The sequence below is a fragment of the Nannospalax galili genome, unplaced genomic scaffold (assembly GCF_000622305.1).
Source record: "Nannospalax galili isolate Female #2095 unplaced genomic scaffold, S.galili_v1.0 scaffold777, whole genome shotgun sequence".
Classification (NCBI taxonomy): Eukaryota; Metazoa; Chordata; class Mammalia; order Rodentia; family Spalacidae; genus Nannospalax; species Nannospalax galili.
In genome coordinates, this window is record NW_008341810.1 from 4,430,307 (window position 1) to 4,448,029 (window position 17,723).

Sequence of the window (17,723 nt, forward strand, 5' to 3'; positions counted from 1 at the left end):
TCAAAGTCTGGGCAGGATTTCACCAGAGAAACGTGGAAGGTGGCAGAGGGTGAAGGTGTATGGTGATGGGGCTGGTTGGGGTGTGTCAGACAATAGCTACTCTAGGTCAAAGTTACTGTTAGGGAAGACATGGCAGCGGGTGTGTCAAGGTCCACCCACTAGGGTGGAGCTACTCCAGGGGGATTTGCAAAGGAGAATTGTGGAGAGGACCTGGGGAAGATGAGGGGGCCAGCTCCACACCTCCTCACACCTCCAACTCAGGTGAGGACATCAGCGGGTTGTCACAGTGTGATGTCACATCCTGATGTTCACTAGAACCCAGCGGATGAAGGGCCCTCTCTTATGAAACTTGCCTTCTCGTTTGGTCAGCAATAGGAAACCATAGATAGCAGATATTTAATTACAGTGTAGATCAGAGAGAGACTATGGAGGAGACTGGGGTGGAGAGGACAGTGCTAGGCTGAGCCACTGTCTCAGACCAGGTGGCCCCTGAAGCATGTACTTGAGAAGAGGTGTAAAGGGGGTGAAAGAAGCTGTGGAGAGCTGGGAAAGAGCATCTTAGGTGGAGGCAACAGTCACTTAGATGTCCCAAGGTGGGCCCAAACATGGTCTGTTTAGGGAGAAGTACTCAGGTCTGTGTGGCCTGATCGGAACATGCTAGGAGATGAAGGCCAACAAAGATAGAGAGACTGTGCCACATGTGGCTTTCTCTCCAAGGGGCAGAGAAAGGTGGGAGGGCTGAAGGGGGAGAGAGGTGACCAGCCTGCACGGGCCACTGAGGGAGGGTAAGGGCAAAGCCAGAAAGCCACTTTCTGGCCATGGCCAGAGTCCAGGAGGGTGGTGACTTACACTAGGACACCAGCAATCCATATGGCAAGGGGAGAGAGAGAGAGAGAGAGAGAGAGAGAGAGAGAGAGAGAGAGAGAGAGAGAGAGTGTGACTCACATAGGCTGAAGATATAGCTGGCACTCAGCCATAGGGTGTGACAGGAAGAAAAGTCCTAGAGGGCCTCAGTCTGGGGTGCATGCTACCCTGCCTGTGTGGTTGATTACTTTCTTTCAGTGAGTTTAACAATGAGTCAGGCACACATATGACTTGTATGGAACAACAGGTAACGCCCATCCCCTCCCCTAAGGAAACAGACAACGCTTAAGTGGAGCCACAGGTGTTGCCTGCCTAACTGCCTAATGGCCCCTATGCCCAGAACACAGCAGGGACACGTGTGGAAGGGCACGTAGCAGAGCCTTAGGATGCACATTTCTGAAACCTGCTGACTTCTGATCTAGACAAGACTTGCTCAGCAGGGCCAGATGAAAATCTGATGGTTATCCACCAAAAGTCAGACTGGTAGCCCAGTCTGGACCTGGTAGAGAGGGTGTCTGAGAGTACTCAGTCCCGTCCTGCAAATATAAACTAAGCTGGTAGCAGAGGGGCCTTCAATGATCCTTCAGTAACATCCAGGCACCAGGGACTTTGAGTTTCTTTATAAACAACAAAGATGAGGAAAGGCAGATGGGGTACTGAAGTTTAAAGCATAGCCATAGCCAGACATGAGGGGCTTGACACAGAAAATGTTCAACAGGGCTGTAGACTAGGAAGGGGGCCAGACTTGATGGGTGCCCCCAGGGCTCTGCCCCCTCAGCTCACAAGACTCTCTAGTTCTGATTGACAGTAGCCATAAAGAAGGTTTGCTAAGAACAAAGCTTCTACCTGGGTCCTCCTAGTCCACAGCCACACCCAGAACAAAGGTCTCCAACCTTCCACAGCCCACTGCTCCCTTGCTCTGGTGGCTTGTCTTTTAGGAGGGGTAGAGAAATGGTCTCATTTTAGTAAACAAACCATGGCTACAGGCACAGAGCTGGTTTTAGAGTGCAAGGAGCCCCCTCCCTCCCATTCTCAGTGATTTTAGCTCATAAGAAAGGTTTTCCTCTGCACTATGATTTGATTAGATTGCTTCTCACACCAAAAAATAATGCTCTGAAAAAAGGCTGGGGGAAAATTCCCACTGTGCCATTCCTGGGCATTTCGAATAGGGGAAGGTACAACAAAAGAAAAGACATATCCCATTTTCAGGGCGTGTCGCGGTGCCTTATGAACTGAGCTGGTTTGTAAATGATTTCATTTGGAAACTTCCCGTTTGCAATTTGTTCATTTTTTCAATGAGAACTACATGATTTGGCAAACATGAAATGGAACCATTAAGCCCCAACAAAGTTGGAGGCTGCGTGTGCCCTGTGCTCCCTTCTGTTCCACAAATCGGGGGTTCCCACAGAAGGCACTCCAGAGAGATGCCATCATGGGGTGCTGCCTGGAGGAGGGCTGCACCTCCATCAGCAAAATGCATACAGCTTAATCCAGACGGCTAATCATCCATCCCACTCTACCAGCAATGCACGCAAATGTAAACACAGTGAAACCTGAATTCAGGCTACAGTTAATAGCATTCAGTTCCCTGGTTTGGGCAATGTGCTGTGGTTAGAGAAGAATGTCCTGATGGGAGAAGATGGACAGGGATACATAGGGCTTTCTTTACCACTTCTGCAACTCCTATGTAACTTCCTATGACTCTATGATTAATGTCAAACAGTTTTCAAGATGCCAACTGTTGGTTTGATGGTAAGTGGACCAGAACTGTGGACACATATGGCTGTACATGTTCAAGTTTTATTACATACACCATCATTTTGCGGCCAAACCAAGAACTCACCATAACCATTGCTTCTCCAGAAATCATGTCCCAAGGGAGACAAGAAAAGTGAGTCACTAGAGGAAGAACATGAAGCATGTATCCTTAACTCACCTTGGCCCCCAAAATTCTCCAGAAGACTAGAGATGTCAGAAGTGGCCTATGGAAAGTCTGCTCTCATGGGCCATGGAATTCCTCCACCTGCTAAGCCAGCCTGGGAATCTGGCCACAGTCACAACAGGATCAAAGTCCTATCCACAGTCCCACCCCCTGGCCCAGAGATGCATGTTGTAGGGTGCATCAGAGTCTCTAAAATGCTCACTCCATTCCACCCCCAATCCCAGGTAGAGGAATACTGTTTATAACAGGAACACTAGATAATTCTGTTGTAGGTACTCATGGGATGGAAATAATACCAGACCTCGGTATGGGCCTGGCCTGCCTGACTCCACAAGAATGAGATGAGGAGAGCAAGCAGGTGGTCAGCATCCCCAGAGCCAGTGCTTTCCTTCCCATGAGAGGATTTCAGATCCACTTCTAAGTGCGAGCCACAGTTCTCCAGCCCTGGGGTATAGAGAGGCCATGACACAACCCAGGAGTCTTGGCTTGGGTCTTTTGGGGGCTGCTCCCTTGAGCAGGATAAAACTTGGAATTTGGATTCTACCAGCACTGTGGCAGTTTGATGCTGAGGGCTGGTGATGTGCTAAGCAACTCCATCTCATTTAATACTCATCACTTTATTCTGAAAGAATGAGATATTAGCTCAGTTTACAGGTAAGGAAACTGAGGCTCAGAGAGTTCAAGTTACATATACAGAAAGTGGCAGAACAGAATGAACCCACCCTGTCCTGTAGTTTCCTTCTGGGTCCCTTGTCTCCTCCAAGGTGAAACATTCTAATTACAAATAAGAGAAACCACAAGTGTTTGGTGGGGACAGGTCATGGACAGGAGGTAGAGTTTCCTGGTGCCTGTTTCCGGGGCATTAATGTTCCTAGGCAACGACAAGCAGATCTAACCCTCTCCAAGGCTCCCCTCCATGGCCACTTCTTCCCTTCCTGTCTTTCATCTTCCTTTCTTTTTTTAAAAAATATTTTATTATTTTTATTTTTTATGCATATGCGTATATTGCCTGCATGTAGGTAAGTGCACCTGTGTCGTGCAATGCCCGCGAAAGACAGAAGAGGCTGTTGGATCCCCTGGAACTGGAGTTACGGACAGCCGTTAGCTGCCATGTGGGTGCTGGGATTTGAACCCGGGTCTTCTGCAAGAACAACCAGTGTTCTTAACCCCTGAGCCATCTCTCCAGACCCTCATCTTTCTTTCTAGTCTTTCCTAATCTTTCTCCTCTTTTTCCCTTTTCTACTTTGCTCATTTTGTCACCTAATTCCAAAATAACAGACATTATATGCCTCTCTGTTTTTCTCGTCTCCCTGTTGGTAACATAAGAATTTGCTCCTGAGGCCAACAAGATGGCTTAGTAGGTAAAAGTGCTTGCTGCCAATCTTGATGACCTGAGTTCAATCCCTGGGACCAACACATGGAAGAAGACAACTGACTCTGACCTCTGTATTGGTATGATCCCACCACACACAAATAAATAAATGTGATAACAGTAATAAAACAGAATTTGCTCCTGCTGTCCTGTGAGGACAGGGCCCATCTGAAAACACAGAGTGTACAAGTAACCTACCACTTTCCAGAGGACACTGTGGGATCCTGTTGGCCCAGAGATTCCACAGAAAATCCACGTTCCACTCGAGGCACACCTGATGATCCTTGAAGGGGCGTTCGAAAGGTGGGACTGTCCGCAGCAGGGTGTAATTCTTTGCCACAGCGTGTAGCAAGTTCTCCTCCCCCCGGACATTCAAGCCCCCACTGCTGTGTCTGTGGGTGATCCAGGCCCGTAGTATCACCGTGGAGACAGAGATGGAGTGTCTGATGAAGTAATCGTCTCTGTATACCATGATGCTTGGGAACTTCACGCGCACTATCTGCGTCCTGCTAATATGAAGGTGTTTCTCATTCATCCACCTCTTTTTGTAGACGGGGATGCTACTTCTGAACTCGGATGAAACAACCGCTTCCAAATTGACAACACAGGGCTGAGAGCATAAATACTCCACCGAGACTTCAGAGACGTTGCTCACGCTTCCTTCAAAGGCAGTAAAATAAATAAAGTCTGTGTATGTCGCACTCTGCTCTGCCCTGGGCAGCACCAGCGTTGTCAGGGAAGTCTGTCTGCCCAAAGACGGAACAAAATTCTGAAAAGAAGAGGAAAAGTAAAAAAAAATCATCGTATTGGGACTGGAGAGGGCTCAGCGGTTAAGAGCACTGACTGCTCTTACAGAGGACAGAGTTCAGTTCCCAGCACCCACACGGTGCCTAACAACCATCCATATCTCCAGTTCCAGGGGGTCTGACACCCTCCTCTGGACATGGTTCACTTGCATACACGTGTATGCATACACATATAATAAAAATACGCATACATAAATAAAATTATGTATACTTGCATATACATAAACTGAAAATAAATAAAAAATTTAAAAATCCTACTTAAAAATCATCATATTAACTAACACATGGGTGACTTTCCCAAGATTAAAAACCACTGATCTGCACAAAGCAATGAATGTAGATGGTGAGAGATGTGGAGCACACTGCTGAACCACTGGAGAAAAATCAACACACACGCAAATGAAGACTGGGCCACATTAAAGTCTCTCCCCAGGCTCGGGAGCATCTGTTGATGAAAATGTGACTTTCAAAGCTACGCGGTAACTCTTCCGGAGTCAGCATCCAAATGGAGGGGCCGGTCCCTGACAAATCAGTATCAAAAGGGACCTGACTTAGGATGAAAAAGAGACAACCAGATTCAGACATTTTCAGACCACTTCAAATGGTAGCCAGATGCTGTCACATCAAAGGGTGGGAGAACAGTTCAAAGGGCATCGCCAGGGAGCATAAAGGGAAGGCTGGCCTGGCCTCTTTAGCTCCTGTAAGCGCCAGACCAGGACAAACACACACGGGACTGGCCAGCAGTAGGTCTCCACTGCTCAGAGTCACACGGCCTTGGACCAGGAGCTGCTGTTCTCGTTCTTTCACCACGTACAGCAGGACAGGTGCCCACAAAGGTTTGAGCTGTGTACCCACTCAGCTGCTGCTTTAAATGACCAAGCCCTCTCACTGTGAACATTTCGTCCTAGAAGAAACCTGAGAAGTTTAGTCACAAAATCAAGGCAATGGTTTGAGTGTGAGGTTCTGAACGAGGGGTGGCGGGAACAATTCTCCATACAACTTTGTGACCCAGGTGTCCAGAACGGCATAGCCATTTCATATGGGTAAGGAAGCAAAGAAAGGAAAACAGAAAGCAAATGCAAGTGACGGTGTGGAGAAACTGGGACTGCTGCGCACTGGGGTGGGAGTGTAAAATGGTTCAGTTTCTATGAACATTATGTCCTTTTCTGTTTTTAAATTAAACATATAAGCATCATATGGTATGATCCAGTGATTTCTCTTCTGAATATATACCCAAAGAGTCAAAAGCAAGAACTTGAAGAGATATTTGTATGCTGATATTCACAGCAGCATGATTCCTAATGGCTAAAAGCAACTTGAGCATCCACCAGTGGGTGAATGGCTAAAGAAAAGTGTCTACATGCACCACAGCACAATGTGATTCTGCTATGTATAAAGCGGACAGCCTTGCAGACATGTGAAGTGAAATAAGACATGCACAAAGTGGGCAGTATTGCATGATGCTTTACTGTAGGATGGAGGAGTCAGACTCATGGGACAAAGTAAAAGAGGGGTTTGCCAAGGTCTAGTGGGGGCTGAATGAGTCGTTAATGTTGGGGTTTCAGTGTGGGCTGATGAAAATGTATTGGAGGTAGAGAGTGGTGATGGTTGTACAACAATGTAAGCTTACTTAACACTACTGAACTCTGCACTTCAAAATAGCTAAAATGGTAAGCTTTATGGTATGAACATTCTATCATAATTTTAAAGACAAAGTCATTTCACTTGCCAGATATTTATACATATCTGTGTTCCCCAAACTAGGAAGACAGAGACAGGAAGATCTACCAAGTTCAAGTCCAGCTTAGGCTACACAGTGAGCTCTAGACCAGCCAGAGCTTGCCTTTGAAAAAAAAAAAAAAAAAAAAAAAAAGGAAAAAGAGGACTGGTGGGTCCTCCCAGATGGATGACCCATCTTGCCCACCACTCTGGGGTGGGGTCATCTCTTCTCTTTCAGCTTCACCAAAGTACATACTTGGGATCAACCAAATTAAAAGAGTACTTAGCGCTCTTGCAGAAGACCCATGTTTGGTTCCCAGCACCCATATGATAGATGACACCTGCCTGTAACTCCAGGTTTAGGGGATCCAACACCCTCTTCCGACCCCAGTAGGCTCCTGCACGCACATGGTGAACATACATACACTCAAGCACACACACATAAAACAATATATATATATATAAAGTGAGTTGGTAATATATGCATTCCCACACACATATACAAAATAAATTAATGCAAAATGTTTAAAAATAAATGATACTTTAAAAGACAGAGCATGGCCAGTGGTCCAGTCAAACAACAAACAAGCTCCAAGGAGCTCGGCACCAGGGCTGCCACTGACTGGGGACCAGAGCAGCTTTCTGGAAGACGTGGTATTTCAGCTGGACTTTGAAAGATGAAGAGAAGTTCCTCATGTAACAATACAAGGGAAAGGCTGACAGTGGAATGAACAGCACACACAGGGATCCCATTTTTAACCTATTAGACTCCCAAGATCAAGGTCAGATTACACGCTCACTGACTGTAGTGTAAGAAGCAAACCCTCTTATCACCTCTGGTGGCAATAATCTGGCAATACAGCAATACTTACAAACGCATAAACGCAGGCACCCTCTGACCCAACAATTCCACTTGTTATCCTACAAATATCCTGAAATCTGTGGGAAACGGTATAAATACAGACTTTTCATGGCAGCAGTATTTGTAACAGCAGAAGATTAAAAATGTAAGTGTCCACTGCTGAAATTATAGTACTGCTGTCCTTGGAATACTATACAGTGATGAAAACACTCAAGCTTAATGGAATGATCCATTAAGGGTGTTTTGAGTTTGGGATTTTTGTTCTTGTCATTTTAAAGTATGTTCCAAAACAGCATATTGGGTTATAAAACACACACCCATAATGGTGTAAAAAATAATTAACCGGAATACACATAGCATAAGTTGCTCACATAGAACCTGGAAGATTGAAGTAACCAGAAGACAAAAGTGGAGGGAGCTATGCACTGTACTATACACCTATCTTCTGAATCTGCACAACATGAATATTCAAAGAGTAGAGAACAAACACCCTGAAAGGTGAAAATGGCGAGTGTGCTTTCCACAGATGGTAGACAGACTGGAAGGGCCTGCCTGCCTTTTCATTAATCACAGGAAACCTGGGGGAAGAAATCTGTCGAGTGGGGACAGTTCAAACTATGCACCCCCACAAAGACAGGTTTAATCGTTTTCTTCTCTAATTTATACTGTTAAATTACAGGAAGAAAAAAATAGAGAAATAATCTTATAGTGGGAAGTGGAGCCTATTGGAAGGAGGATCCCTCAGGGACAGCTGGCCCTCCCCTCACTTTTCAGATGAAGAAGGGGCAAGTTTCTGCATCTCCCACACTGCCCCACAGGTGGGCGAACAGTGGCAAGCCAGGAGTTCCTTTTCTTCACCTCCACTCCCAGCTGCTGCCCACCCCGAAGCTCATTACGGCAAGACAGAGAAACTTATGGCTGCCTAGGAACTCTGGGCAGCGTCCGGCTTTTGCACAAGGAGCCCGGCATTGGTCCACAGTGGGGATGCAGTCATTCAACACCCAATCAAACAGGATTCCTCAAAAGAGGATGATGCCGGTGATTGCTGGTGCCAGTGGACCAGGGTCAGAAGAGCAGCAGACAGGCGCCTTTTGTCATGGTGACACCCCAATGCTTCCCCACTAAATTCCACACAAGGAGCCTTTGGTTTGTTTAGTGAGACAGGACAAAGCAGCGCTCAGGGCTTGCCTCCGTACAGTACACAGCAGACCACATTCTCTTCCAAAGACTGACTACAAACCTCATTTTTTTACACCTTCCTAAAAAACTCACCCAGGCCCAATTTTCTTTTCTTTTTTTCTTTTCCTAGCATGTTTTTAATGCCCATGCTACAAACTCCAAGAGAAAACTCTTTTAAACAGAATGCAGGAGGAAAGCCATTTGATTTCACTGCAAAGTATGGTTACTAATAACCCTGTTCATTACTTCACATCTGATTGCTAAAAATGCACCCGTCACACTTTCCTGCATTAATAAGCGCAGCACACCGGGCATGGTTTCAGTTTGCCTGGCTTGTTACACCCGTCACATTGTGGCTGAGGGAAGTAGATTCACACCTCACCCTGCACCTCTCCAGGGCCTTCCCTCCAAATTCGGTTTCAAAGAAAATGTCTGGATACTCCAAGGAGGATTGTTTTATTTTCATCTGGTTCTAAGACTCTAGGGCAGCAGAGGTAAACCCAAAGGACAGAGATTCTAGACACATGCCCGCCAACATGCCAATCAGAAGGGAGATCAACCAATCGAGACATGCTGAAAATGTGAGATACATCCTTGCTGTTGAACAAAAGACTATGGAGTGTCTCGTTAATGATCTTGACAGCGATTGCATGTTGAAATGATAATATTTGGATACATTAAATTAAATAAAATACATTAAAATGAATCACACCTGTTCTTGTTTATTTTTTCAATGTGGCAACTACTGAATATAAAATTATAGCTGTGGTTAGAATTTTCAATGGATGGAGCTAGTCTAGATTTGAGGTCAGCAGACTTTTTCTATAAAAAATGGCCAAATGGTAACAAGAGCCATCCTTCAGTCTCTGCAGGGCATTGGCACCAGGACCCCCAACAATACCTGCAACCATGGATGTTCAGGTGCTTTAAACAATACAGAGTAACTTCAAAGAACGCATCCTCCTGCAAATACATTTTGTGTGTATGTATATATGTGTGCATGTGTTCATGTATGCAGGTGCACATGTGTGGGGGGTGTTTGCACATGTGTGTGTATATGGAGGCCAGAGGACTCCTCAGCTGTTGCTCCTCAGGAACTGTTCAACTCGCCTTTGTTTTCACTTTTAAAAATATTTTTATGTATTATTTTTATTTTATGTGTATGAGTGTATTGCCTATATGTACCTAAGTGTACCCGTGTCATGCAATGGCCGCAGAGGTCAGAAGAAGGAGCTGGATCCCCTGTAAACTGGAGCTATGGACAGTTGTTAGCTGCCATGTGGGTGTTGGGATTTGAACCCGGGTCCTCTGTAAGAGTAACCAGTGCTCTTAACCACCGAGCCATTTCTCCAGGTCACTGCTTTCATTTTTGTGGCAGGGTCTTTCACTAGCCTGGAACTAACCAGCCCCAAGAGCCCCAAGAGATTGTCCCCGCCTTTCCAGTACTGGAATTACAAGCACATGTCACCATGTACCATGTCACCACGCTCAGCCTTCTTTACGTGGGTTCTGGAGATTGAACTCAGGTCCACATGCATGCAAGGTAAATACTTTACCAACTGAGCCATCTTTCCCATTGTTAATCCCATATTGTCACTCATCTCTAGGCTACTTATAATATCTAATACATACAAATGCTTTGTACATGGTTCTTATACTGTACTGTTTAGGGAGTGAGAACAAGAAAGCACCTGTACATGTTTGGGCCAGAGTTTGACGATGAATGTTCTAGATCATCAGGCTTTTATTCTAGGTAGCATTCTTAAGTATGCAGAGACAGAAACTATGCTTTGTAATGAGTTATTTATGGGAGAGATGGCATGCAAGACCTAATTAGGCACAATTTCACACGCACCCAGTGATGCTTGACTTGAATTTTCCTAAGGCACTGACGTCTTGCACGTTCATTTCAGAAAAGATTCAAGTTGGATGGGAACCTGAAGCAAGGCTGGGCAGAGACCTGATTCCACACAGAGAACTGGATCATCAGAGAAGTGGGAAAAGCACAGGTGGCAGTTGGACTTTCAGAGCAACTTCCAAGACAGAACAGTATAGGAATGTGCTGGCCTCAAAGAGGGTCCTAAAGTCACCCACACGGCTTGTGCGGGATATGCTGTAAATCTCGGGGCAGCCCTCAGAATCTCCAATCCTCGGGGTTGCACCCCTGCGATGAGGAAGCTGGTCTCCCGGGCTGGAGCAGACCCAGTGGGCAGCTGCTCTCCCACAACTACCTCTGCTATGTACAAACCTAACAGCGATTAGCAACACATCACACTCTAAATATTGATTAAACCGAAACTGATTTCCTGGCTGAAATCATGTGTGTGGTTGTAAAGCTGTTTCCTGCCAGGAAAATAAGGCAATTAACTTGAAGAGTTCCAGCTAGAGCATGACACGTGTCCTACCTTCATAGGTATTTTCTTGTGCCAGGTGGCATTAACTGAAGCTAAAAGAATGGCCCACATGATCCTTGTCTAGGAATTCCAAAGTCAGGATATATAACCTTGTTACAGCTCTAATTTCTAGAACAGAGCGTGGTACATAGTAGGAACTGAGCATGTTTCTTGAAGAAATAAAGTAGTGGGAACAAGTACCCTGCCAGGTGCTTCAGCGAGCCACCACATATTGCCTGACAGGTGCCTCAAAACCAAAAGACTTGACCTGATTTTGAGAGTCTACTGCCCTTCCTTACAGACCCACGTTCTCCTGTGAGGGACAACAATGTGCTGGCTCTCCACCCAGCCTCCTCAGCTGCTTCTGCAGAGCTTACCGCCTTGTTTACAACATCTCCAGTGCCTAAGGAGCTGAGCCAGAGACCGAGAGGTCCTGAAGTTCATCCCCTTACTCAATTAGAGTACAACTGAGCCCCTCCTGACCTTTCAGACAACTAGAACCTGTCCATGTCTCCATACCAAAAATAAAAATTTAAATTTAAAAATTTCCCACCCACCCCCACTCTCATTTATCTGACAGGTTTATCCATGTTAATGTGATAATGAAAAGATGTGGAGATAATGTCACAGCTCTGATTTGTAGGCCAGCTTTATGAGATAATGCTTTAAAAGCACAGCTCAAACGAGTTGTAGCTCGAACAAGGCATTGAAGGTGGAAATGGGTGTTTTGGGGTCCCGCATACTATGCTGCTTAGGGGACCATATAGATGTTACACCCCCAGAAGGTGTGAAACTGCTCTGCACAGTCAGAGCTGGGAGTGAAAAGACTCCCTGGCCCTCAAATATCTGGTCCCAGCAGAAGGGAGCTCAAATCAAAGTCAAATTTGACAGCATCGTGCACAGTCACAACACATAAACTCCTTTGCCTTTGTGTAACTGTGTGCATATTGTAATTTTTTAGAAAAAGAAATGGAGCAGTTAATGCAAGTGCATGATGGAAGACTCAGATTTGGATACCTGAACTCATTGATTCAGCCTGGGCATGGAGGAGAAATGGGTTCATGTATCTTCTGGGCAAAGAGAAACAAAACTATCAACATGGTCTAACCGTCTTTTAGGATGACTGCATTTGGTTTCCTTAAACAAATCAATAAGGAGCAAGTCTGCTCAAATAGCCCTGTTCCACAGAGCTGGGAAACGCTCTTTTCTCTATATGGTCCAGTAGGTATTGAAGGAAGGAACAGAGACTGGAAAATCTAAAATCACTCACGGCTTGCCATGGGAAGTACATTTATGCTTACTGTGTATGTGAGTAGGTCAGATGTGCAAACAACAACTGTGTCTGTTTTTCTCATTCCTGCTCAGTCCACCCCACCAGTCACCTAAGAAAACCTTGGCTACCGAACACTTTCTCTCCAACTGGCTGGATCAAACTTTCCATAGGTCAAAAAAGCAATTGTATTGTCTTAAAAGTCCTATTTTGTCCAATTTCTGCTGACTAAATATAAGCAAAACTTCTGTTGATGTCAACAAAGCATGCAATTAGGCAGAATGGGCAATGATGTCAACATGGCCTTCACCATCATGACATTTCCCATCAAAGCTCTGCCTCTTCCCAGAGAGAGCCCAACAAAGAAAGTTTCACAATAGTGATCAATCTTCCCATTTGTGTTACAATCCTCCAAGTAGCACGCTCTTTCTTTCTAACCCATATGAAGAGCAACTGAGGTTGGTTGGGTTTTATTTCACTGAGGACCTACTGCGTGTTAGCCATTGGGGCATGTGTATTCAATCTTATTTTTCTCCCTTCTAGCCTCGTCTTCTCACATACAACTTCATAGAATTCTCCTTCTCACTTAACCCTCACAACAGCCCTGTGAGGGAGACGGTATTCCTGTTGCAAAGAGAGGGCCAGGAATGGATTCAGAGTGGGTAAATGACCAGCTACTAAAAAGGAGAATCAAGATTCAAACCCATACCTGAACTCCAAAGTCAGAGGCTGCTAGGGTGTCTCTTGCCTACTAGAAGCAACTCCCTTACTTTCCTGTGCTCACTTTTTGGCTAGAGGTGAGGGATCCTGGAGTCACTATCCCATCTGAGAAGCTGGAAGAGGGCCAAGACTCCCTCTTGCCAGTGTGCCTCATGTCTTGGGGGAACAAACTGTATGACACACAGACCCACACAGGGCTGAGCAGACTCCAGCATGAGTAAGCCACTCTCTGGCTAAGACAGGAGGTTGGAGCTGCCAAGGCAGAAGAACCTTGTCAGCAATTCCTCAGCCTCCTGCCCTCAGTTCCTCCCTCAGGGAGACAGGAAGAGCCAATAAACGGAGTAACTGAATCTGCTTTAGGCTATTTATGGTCCCCTCCAGTCTATCCATCTTCTCAGTGAACTACCTGGGTCCTTTATTTCCTTCTTCCACCTTTCTCTGGTTTCTACTTTTTTGCCAATAAGCAGCTAGGAAAGTAGAAGATAAAAACAGGTGCCACAACATGATCGAATCTAGAAGCCACGGGCAGGACAAAGATGGACATCAATGGAGAATGTGATATCTGGAGATTACTTCTGATTTTCAAATATCCATAATCATAATTCCCAAACTGAGAACAGGAAGGTCTCTTACCTAGTTTTCCTGCACTTTTCTAAATCCTATGCTGTACAGAGTAAGAGGCTAATGAATACTCCCGAGTTCGGGAACGGATGTGGTGCAGGCATGTTTCAGAGCTCGGCTACTCTATTACCATCTGCATACAATCCCTACACACATTTGGGCTGCTAACATGCTTTTATTTCTTTGTCCTCAGTTGTCTAACAAGCTCAGATGTCCACTCTGAATATTTCAGCTCTATAGCTGACATCAATTTTGTCTATGTGAGATTTATTTTCTCACTTAAGGAAAAGATTATTCATTCGATACTAGAGTTCAGACGGACAGAACTGCCCTCTAGAAGCTCCACTGTCAAGGGCAGGACTGGGGAAGCCTCAGGCCTGTTCCTGCTCGGCAAGGAGAAAGGGAAGCATTATTGGTGTAAGAACACAGCAAGCAGGTCTGTGCAGTAGGGTGAGTCCTGTGTGGAGGGGACTTCACAGCCACGGTGACGGCAGTAGACACAACTCGTTACCCCGTTGCTTTCAAGGCCCCAGAAGCCTCTCTGCATCTTGACCTTCGGTGACCTCAGGATTTTCTGGCAGTCGCTGGACCCAAGGGTCATCTTTTCAGAAATCTGTTTGGCATCTCTCCGTGACTTATCTTTCAGGCTTCAATACAATTATTCATGCTCCAGCAGTATCCTAGCTACAGTCACAGTGCTCTTCTTGGGCTGACACTGAAGGTTACTTTGTCCCAGTCGATGGAAAAGGGAAGCACCTTTCCTAAGGATCCTGACTCCAGGGGACAGGCTCTCTGTGAGAACTCAGGCTCAAGGCTACATGCTCAGCCCTTGTCAGCAGGCTGACACAAAACAAAATTGAGTCCCCAAGTCATCAGTGATTTGTCTTTGGAGGGCATCCCACTGCTCAGCCCATGTCCACTCGGGGCACAGTCACACAAACACAAATGTTAAACCCACAGCTTCTTCTGAACTATGTGAAGACCCAGTCCTCAATCGCTGCATTATGATGGCAGTTTTAAGGTTTTAACCTCCCCACCCCTTAACATCCTGCCTCTATTCTGTGGCCTGTGCTTTTCCTGCTCTATATATTTTAGGTTTACTTTAGATATGACCTCACATCCTGGACAGTTGCTCAGTAGCTGCTAATTGCCAGAGCTCTGCTAATGGACTGGACATTTGTGTACAAGAAGAATGGGTTACAAGCAGCAAAATCCAGAAGGCCAGGAGCTAGCACAGGTTAAAGCAGGGGCTCTGGAGGGGAGACAAGCTTGGGTTTAATCGCAGACTATGTATTCTAGAGCAACTTACTTAGCCACTCTGAGCCTGCTATCTCATCTGAATGGAGATATTAACAGCTCCTATCTTACAAAGATTGATTCTGGATAAGGACTATAAAGGATAGCACAAGCTGTTATTACAGCTTCTAAATGACAGCTTGGTCCTGCCTGTCATTCTGTTCCACCCGCCCTCTACCAGCCCACTTCTATCTCCCAACCTAGTCACTTCCTCCAGGAAGCACTCCTGGATTGAATAAAAGCATATACAATGATGCATCGGCATTATTTCTCAGTCTTTTCCTGTTCGCTTTGATTGTGTGCATGTGTCTCACACAGAAATTTCATTTTCCCCAGTTAACAACCCAAGCTTCTTCAAGACCAAAAAGCTCTGCCTTTCACAAATCTCAGGTAGAACATACCAAAAGAGCAAAATCCCTGGCACATGGCTAGACACTCAGAACAGAACCTCCTGAGTAGAGAGAGCCTCCTGAGTCGGGTTCTAACTTACTCAGGTGTATACACTCCTCCTTCTGTGACAAAAGGCTCTCTAGCTTACCGGAATCTCAGACAGCAGCAGTTCCCAAGTCCCTGTGAAGGAAGCACACCCAGCGGCAGGTGCCGTCCATCGTGTTCTATGTTATCCCTGCCCCAGCTGCCAGAGAACGTTAGCCCACGCTTTACTCTGCACTCCAGCATGCCCCACAAGCTTTCTCTAAGGGGTGCTACCTTGCTCTGTCCCTCAGTCCCTCGGGTCACCGTGGTATCTGTTTTCATCTCTGATCTGCTCCCTCAGAACCCCCTTGGTGTATACAGAGCCTCTGTATCACCTCCATCCTCTGTCTCTGTTACACAGGCCTTTAGGTTTTGCACTCATGTCTCTGATTTCTCCAACTGTCAAGCAGTGGCCCCTCCTTTCCAGGTCTAGAGATTCCCATGTGGAACTTTCTAGAGCACCTGCATGTGAATATTTCATACAATACTCAACTCCATCATGTCTGCTTCTATGCCTAACCAGCAGTGAGGAGTGAGTGGGGATCATCTGTTCAAAGTGAAACCCTGTCATTTCTTATGGCAGCTTTATTTATGAGTCTGTGTGCTGTAACCCTGTGGCATAAATATTAAATAATACTATCCCTTGGGTGAAAAAGAATCATTCATGTTACCTGACAACTTCTTATGAAAATACAAAGTAAACTCAAACACAAAATTTGATATGGGCTAATTTTGCAATACAAGACAAGCAAGTGTTACTCAACAGGTAGACAGAGGGGTGGACAGTGTACCAGTTTGCATTCTTACACTCTTTTGCTCCAAGAAATGAACACTTAAGAAGTAAAGAGTAGTATTTAAAAAAAAGAAAGAGGAAAAAAAAAAAAAAGCTTGGGTTGGTTAACCAATTTCTTCTGAATCAAATTTGAATTCCTGTCAGTATCTCCTAAGCAGATTTTAGCAATGAAGAGGAGACTCTGAATATTGACAACACCACATGAATGGAGTTCTGGACAATGACACTGCTCATTTTTTAAACATTCTGTGAAATTCCTATTACATCAGTTTCATGATTCAGCATTTTCCATTTCATTTATTTACAGTAATATATGGTGAGATAACCCGAGGTTTTCACAGGCTCCTGGAACATAAGGTAGGCTGGCCAGCAGGAGTGGAGCCTTCTGTAAACACACTATTCCTTAAAACTCAAAATAGGAGCAAGCAAGCCGAACTGAGACATATTTCCCCACCTTTGTTCTGAGGGTCTCCATTACTCTGGTATTTAAAATAGGTTACTGCCATTTACTCGATGAGTCTACCAGAAGCTAAGAAGTGTGCAAATTGCAAACTGACGCAGCTCAAGTCACCACTCTGGCGGTAAGCTTGCTACAAAGAACTAGATTTCTTTCTGGCATCAGCAACTTGGCTGGGGTGACCAAGGAGGAGTTGAAGAGCGCTGGAAACGCAAGGTGTGTTGGCACAGAACCGCCGGCCCAGGAGGACACCGTGCAAACTCAAAGGAGGGTCGAGACGGGTGGCAAGGGAGGAGGGAAAGAGACGAAGTTGAGCACAAGAGGGAAAGGAGCTTGGAGGTGGTGATTGAGAAGCCCGGGCTGGGCAGGGAGAGGTCTGGGGAGCTGCGCGCCCAGGGGCAGGGAGCGAAGGCAGGGTGGGGACAATCCAGTGGGGTGGGGGACAAGAAGGGGTCTCGCGGGGGGATGTGACCCGGGTCTACAGCGAGGCTGGGAGGAAGGGGCATGGCACGCGCGAGAGTAGCCGGATAAGTCCGGTCCATGCGCCCCCGTACCCATCCCAGCCGCCTGGAGCGCCCAGAGCGCAGCGGCGAGCAAGAGCGAAAACTCACGGCGCTGTCCCCAGCTCCTGCCTCGGGGGTTCCTGACCGCCCCCCCCCCGTGTCCCCAGGGCCCGCGGAAAGGAGGACCCGAGTAGGGTCTGGCGCTCACCAGGTAGCACAGCAGGAGCAGAGCGCCGGCAGGGCGGCCGCCAAGGCCCGGGGAGACCCCGCCGCTCGGGGGGACCATGGCTGCGGCCCGGGGACCGAGCACGGGTAGCAGGGGCTGCTGCTGCTGCCGCCACGGCCACCAGAGCCACGCGCCGCGCCGCTGCATAGCGAGGCCGCCCGGATCCCGGCCGGAACAGGTCACCTGGTGCAGGGACCGGCCCCCGCCCGAGGCGCCACCTTCCCGC

General features: G+C 46.5%; 1 protein-coding gene across 2 annotated transcripts in view; it reads right to left on the minus strand.

The window, feature by feature from the left end:
• The window catches only part of Sel1l3 (SEL1L family member 3), a 116,116-nt gene extending 98,399 nt beyond the window's left edge, over positions 1-17,717 (minus strand). Inside the window, exons 1-2 of one of the 2 annotated variants that reach the window (XM_008837338.3) lie at positions 17,480-17,717; positions 4,377-4,947 (exon numbers count right to left, since the gene is read on the minus strand). In XM_008837338.3, coding sequence (XP_008835560.1) covers positions 4,377-4,947; positions 17,480-17,644 — 736 coding nt within the window. In that variant the 5' untranslated portion in view covers positions 17,645-17,717. The remainder of the gene's footprint in view (positions 1-4,376; positions 4,948-17,479) is intronic. The other variant, XM_029565540.1, reaches the window with a different exon arrangement.
• Between the last annotated feature and the right edge of the window lie 6 nt (positions 17,718-17,723).